This window comes from Impatiens glandulifera, chromosome 5, assembly GCF_907164915.1.
Source record: "Impatiens glandulifera chromosome 5, dImpGla2.1, whole genome shotgun sequence".
NCBI lineage: Eukaryota > Viridiplantae > Streptophyta > Magnoliopsida > Ericales > Balsaminaceae > Impatiens > Impatiens glandulifera.
This window is the reverse complement of record NC_061866.1, coordinates 44,128,055-44,134,034: the sequence shown is the minus strand read 5'-3', so window position 1 is coordinate 44,134,034 and position 5,980 is coordinate 44,128,055. Positions and strand designations below refer to the sequence as shown.

The window sequence follows — 5,980 nt, the reverse complement described above, 5'->3', positions numbered from 1 at the left end:
CCATGACCGAAGAAATTTTCCACACCCGACCGAGGATCCCGCACCTGACCGAGGACTCCGCACTTAGGACTGATGACTCCAACACACGATTAAGAGTTTTCAGCCATTCGACCGAGAGTTCCCGCATCTTGACCTAGGACCAAGGGCCTTAGCCCAGATGAAATTCGCACCTAGGACCAATAACACCAATCATAAGGCCTGCTTGGTTCCACTTTTTAATTTTCAAAATTATTTTTATAATTTTGAAAACTTAAATCATTTTTTAAAAATCTGAAAAAATAGAAAATTATTTCAAAATATTTTCACAAAAATGTTTTGATAAGGGTTTGTCTCATATTTATTTTTAAACTATAATGCCTTTAAGATTAATATTCTTTAGGCACATTCCTCCTCAATCATCGTTATTAGCTACAAGTACCATCATTTAAATATTGTTATTACAAAAATATGTGCATGTCTAGTACCGAAACAATAATTTGTTAAATAAAACGTTATATAACAATTTTTCCAAAAAATAATATTTTATTAACTAGAGACCCTTTTTAACGGGTACGAATAATGCAACACAAAAACTCTTTCTCGAGTATCATCAATTAACGAACCAAAAACAAACTCTCATTAAAAATACATTTGAATACCTATACTTTTTTTATTAATTTTATAAAAAATAAAAATCAATTCATAACTCTCAATCATAAATTAATTATTTTTTAATTAATTTAAGTACATATCTCTTTAATCAAATTTTTATTAAATTATTTAAAATTTAAAAAATCATTTGTAAAGTCAGAACATTGATTTTGGGCGGACAAGAATTTTTCGAAATTACACAGTAAAAATATTTTAAATTTATTTAATTTTTTAAAATATTTTTTTAATATTAATTTAAATAAAATAATATTCTAAAATATATAGTTTAATTAATATTTATTGGTTCAATCTTTAATAAAGTTATTATGAATAATGAAAAATGAAAATAAGTATATTGTAACTGAGAAGGAAGGAAGAAAGGAAGGGTAGAAGTGATCATCATCAATCAACGTGGTGCGTTCACCTTCGTCGCCATACTTTCGATGCAGATCATCATCGGCTTAAAGACGATACATAGGTATACTCTTCGATAGCCTCATTTACTTCCATTTCTTAATCATAAGATAAGATGATGATTCCCAATTTCCCATCTGGGTTTTACTTTAGATTTACCCATTTCCGATCTCTTTTTTTCCTTTCTTTGATTTTAGGTCTTCGATTGAACCTGTAAGTCAATGATGCCCATTTCCCTGTTAATCTCTGCAACTCCGATTTGTCTTTTAGGGCTTAGTTTCTTTCGACCCACATCGTCATCTTTTCATTATGGACAGTAACAAGGACGAAGCTCTCAAATGCATTGCCATTGCCAAGGAAGCAATTGCTTCAGGTAATAAGCAGCGTGCGCTCAAATTCATCGCAATTGCACGTCGTCTTAATCATAATTTATCAGCCGATGATCTTCTTGCCGCTTGTGAAAACCTAAATTCATCTTCATCAAGTTCTGGCAATCCCATTCATAGGTCTAAATCTGAGCCATCTCCGTCCGCAGTTGATGGAATCTCGAATGAGGAACGGAGTTATACTGATGAAAATGTGCAGTTAATACGCCAGATCAAGAGGAGTAGGGATTACTATGAGATTCTTGGGGTTGAGAAGAGCTGCTCGGGTGAGGAAATTAAGAAATCGTACAGGAAACTGTCGCTGAAAGTTCATCCTGATAAGAACAAGGCACCTGGATCAGAAGAGGCTTTCAAGATAGTTAGCAAGGCGTTCAAGTGTTTAAGTAGTGAAGATTCTAGAAGGCAGTATGATCATACTGGTTTAATCGACGAATTTGAATGCAATCAGCAGAACAATGTCAGGAGGCGAAGGAGAAACGCAAATGATTTCTTTGACGATGAAGTCGATCCTGATGATATATTCAGAGCCTTTTTCGGTCAGAACAATGGTTATCAAACAGCTCATGTTTATGGAAATAGAAGAACAACAGCAACGAATCAACAGAGGGGGGAAGATGAGGGTTCTGGAGTTGGACCCAATCTGATGATTCTTCTTCAAATGCTTCCTTTTTTGTTGATAATCTTGCTTGCCTACCTTCCTTTTTCGGAACCTGATTATTCCCTCCAAAAGAACTATTCCTATCAGTTCTCTAGAACCACTGAGAGTCACGGAGTGGAGTTTTTCGTTAAATCGCAAGAATTTGATCAGAAATTCCCTCCGGGAGGCTTTGCACGATCTGAGATTGAGAGTAATGTCATAAAAGATTACAAGAATGTTCTTGGCCGTTACTGTCACATTGAACGTCAAAGGCGTCAGTGGAGCAGAAACTTGCCAACTCCTCATTGCGAAAAGCTACAATCTTTTGGAGTTGAATGAAGGTTTGATCTATGCTATTTGAACTTTCATATGGTTTGACCTATTATTCCTTTCTTTATTATGCTGTCTTCTGTGATGACATAGCTAGTTAATCTAGCTTACTATTCTAGTAGAACAACAAAGATGAATATGGAAATATTTGAAGAAATGAATTACAAAAGTTTGAGATTTGTATGCTAACTACATAGATCAGCTGTAATGGTATAGATTCATATACAAAAATGTTTGAAAACTAAAATTAGACAAATACATATCAGAATTTAATATTTGTTTCTAGATATTGAAACATATTTAAAAGTGTTTCTAAGTGAGATTATTAGTAGTAGTATAGGGGTGTTCTTAGTGTGAATCGAAATTTGAGCTAACCCTAATTAGTTTTTTTTATTTATTTATTAAGGAGAACTAGCATGATACCCACGATCATATGATGGCCCCCGCTTTCATTCAAAACAATTCCGGTGTAAACTGAACCCGTGATCTTTTTGGTCTCTTAGATCCTTTCCATCGGGCCACCTTGGTGGGTAATTAGTTATTAATGAAATTGGATTATTTCATTAAATCTTGAGGATGGTTCAGTAATTGAAGCTTCTTAGACAAAAATCGGCATCATCCCTTTTAAACTCATAATCTTCACCATCAAATCAAAAGTTCAGATTGATCACATTGCTCAAATAACTATGAAAATGAGGAAATTGTCAAATGTGTGTGCTTATGTGATTCTTTTACAGGATTTTTGGGACCTGGTTTGCATTTCTAAAACCAACCGAGGCAGTTGGCTGGTGGTGCATTTCGGCGCATTATACTATGAATTGTCACTGGGAGTTCTCTGAATCATACTTGGGGCCTGTTATCATATGCTGAATTTTGATAATTTTTTTATATTGTTATGGTTATTTCTTCTTTTTGAACAATATAAAAAGCTTGAATAGAGTGAGAGCTTCATTGGGTAAAAGGAACTATTTTTGCTTGCAATAATAACACACACCTTAATGCTTGTACCTTGATATATATACATAGATTCATTTCATCAACTTGTGCCTAGAACATTTCATATTTAGCCTTTTTGTTATCAATTATTTCAATATGTTAAGATTTAGAAAACAAATGACAAGAATGGAGATTTGAGTTCTGGTATAAGAGGCCAATTGTCTCTAACCCATATAAATATGATGGTAGAGAACTATAAGGGGCCAATTGTCTCTAACCCATATAAATATGATGGTAGAGAACTATCACAGATAGTGTCGGGAATAATGTTAACACGTAATTTAAATTTAAAAATTCCACTCTTAAGTCCAATTACGTGTTGTGACATATCCTCGACATAATTCATTACACCAAATTTTCATTGAATTGAATGTCATTATAAATATATAATCTTGATTATGAAACATTATTATTGAATATTCCTCCTCCTAAAGTTAGCCTACTCTATTCCCTATATAACTTCATTTAAATTAAATTTCTGAAAAAGCGCGCTAATACAAATACAGATTCCCTGCCGCCGATGAGGGTCGGAGTCGGAGAACCCATTTTTGCCGTCGGGACCCTCCTCCATCTCTACCGACAAAACAAGCTTTCAAGCTTCCACACAAAAACCCACATAGTCCAACAGCTACGAAACATAAGCGACTGTCTCTCCTTAACCTCCGAACACGCCAACCTCTTAAAACATGGATTTTCAAATGATACCTTTACTATCAATCATCTAGTAAATGGGTATATCCGTCTTCGAAAAATCGGAAGTGCACACCAGCTGTTCGACGAAATTCCAGACCCAAATGTCGTCACCTGGACTTCTCTCATTGCAGGGTACATTCGTTCTGATCGACCCACAACGGCTCTTTGTCTATTTGGGAGGATGCTGGGGAGTACTGTTATCCCCAATGCATTCACATTAACAACGGCTATTAACGCTTGTTCAATACTGGCAGATGTTGAAACAGGTAACAAACTCCATGCCCTGGTTGAAATTTTAGGTCATGGATCCGATGTTTTTGTCTGCTCCTCTTTAATTGACATGTATGGAAAATCTAATCACACTGTTGAAGCTCGTTCTGTTTTTAATCTAATGGGTCACAAAAATATTGTTTCTTGGACTTCTTTGATCACTGCATATGCCCAACACGCAGAAGGCCACAAAGCACTTGATTTGTTTAGAGAATTCAACACTCTGGGATTTGACCGTCCAAATGATTTCATGCTCGCTAGTGTGATTACTGCTTGCTCAACCCTAGGGAAGCTAGTTACAGGGAAAATCGCACACGGAGCTGTAATTCGCGGTGGACATGATTCCAACAATGTAGTTGCAAGTGCAATTGTTGACATGTATGCGAAATGTGGATCGTTTTCTTATTCGTGTAAGGTCTTTAACAAAATCCCAGATCCTACTGTCATCCCTTACACTTCAATGATAATGGGAGCTGCAAAATACGGCCAATCAACCATCGCCCGCTCACTGTTCGATGAAATGGTCGAGAAAAGAGTAGTTCCAAACGATGTTACGCTTCTTGGAATCTTAAATGCCTGCAGTCATTCTGGACTTGTAGATGAAGGCCTAGATTACTTAAACTCCATGTTCAAGAATCATCGAATATCGCCCGATGCTAGACACTACACTTGTGTTATCGACATGCTAGGACGAACCGGGCGACTTGACGAAGCTTACAAAATGGCAATCTCAATTAATGTATCCCCTAAAGAAGGTGCTTTATTATGGGGGTCTCTTCTTTCCAACAGTAGGGTTCATGGAAGGTTGGACATTGCTGGTATAGCCGGTAATTGGCTGATCGAATCAAACCAGCAAGTAGCGGCTGCTTATGTCACCATGTCGAACACACATGTATTAGCTGGAAAATGGGAGAGTTTTCATGAAATTCGATCGGAGATGAAGCGTAAGGGAGTTTTTAAAGAACCGGGATGCAGTTGGGTTGAGATTAAGGAAATGAGTTACGTTTTTTATGCAGGGGATGTGGATTCATGTCCTAGAGGGACTGAGGTGGTGAATTTGTTAAGGGAATTGGAGAGGAGAATGAAGGAAAGAGGATATGTTGGGGGAAGTAAAGGGTTGGTTTTTGTTGATGTTGAAGAGGAAACAAAAGAGGAAATTGTGAGTCTACATAGTGAACGGTTAGCATTAGGGTTTAGTTTGTTATGTGTGGCGAAAGGTGTAACTATAACGGTGATGAAGAACTTGAGAATGTGTAGAGACTGTCATGAGGCTTTTAAGCTGATTAGTGAAATGGTGGATAGAGATATTGTTGTTAGAGATGTTAATAGATTTCATCATTTTAAGAATGGTGTTTGTACTTGTGGGGATTTCTGGTGATTTTGAGACCTATTATGGTAAAAAAGAAAATCCTGCTTATTTTTTTCCATAAGCTTTGGAAGGTCAATCATATTTGACACCTACCTAGCTTGGACTCTGTTAGAGTTTTGTTGACCCGAATGTTCGATATTGGCCCAAGCCCGTGGGCCATCAACGTCAACAGACTACGAGATGTGGGTCATAGCCTCATAGGTGCTAATGATATTCATTTGTTTTTCTTCAGTCATGACCTCATTTATCTAAAGG

At 36.5% G+C, this 5,980-nt stretch overlaps 2 protein-coding genes across 2 annotated transcripts; both read left to right on the top strand.

Moving 5' to 3' along the window:
* Nucleotides 1–992: 992 nt before the first annotated feature.
* Nucleotides 993–3,409, top strand: LOC124937951 (chaperone protein dnaJ 49-like). Its single transcript, XM_047478289.1, has 3 exons — nt 993–1,108; nt 1,242–2,408; nt 3,135–3,409. Exon 2 carries the CDS (start codon nt 1,354–1,356, stop codon nt 2,404–2,406), a length of 1,053 nt encoding a protein of 350 aa, XP_047334245.1. The 5' UTR covers nt 993–1,108; nt 1,242–1,353; the 3' UTR covers nt 2,407–2,408; nt 3,135–3,409.
* Nucleotides 3,410–3,873: 464 nt separating this feature from the next.
* LOC124938842 (pentatricopeptide repeat-containing protein At4g15720) lies at nt 3,874–5,779 on the top strand. The gene has a single exon (XM_047479365.1). It carries the CDS (start codon nt 3,914–3,916, stop codon nt 5,732–5,734), a length of 1,821 nt encoding a protein of 606 aa, XP_047335321.1. The 5' UTR covers nt 3,874–3,913; the 3' UTR covers nt 5,735–5,779.
* The last annotated feature ends 201 nt before the right edge of the window (nt 5,780–5,980 follow it).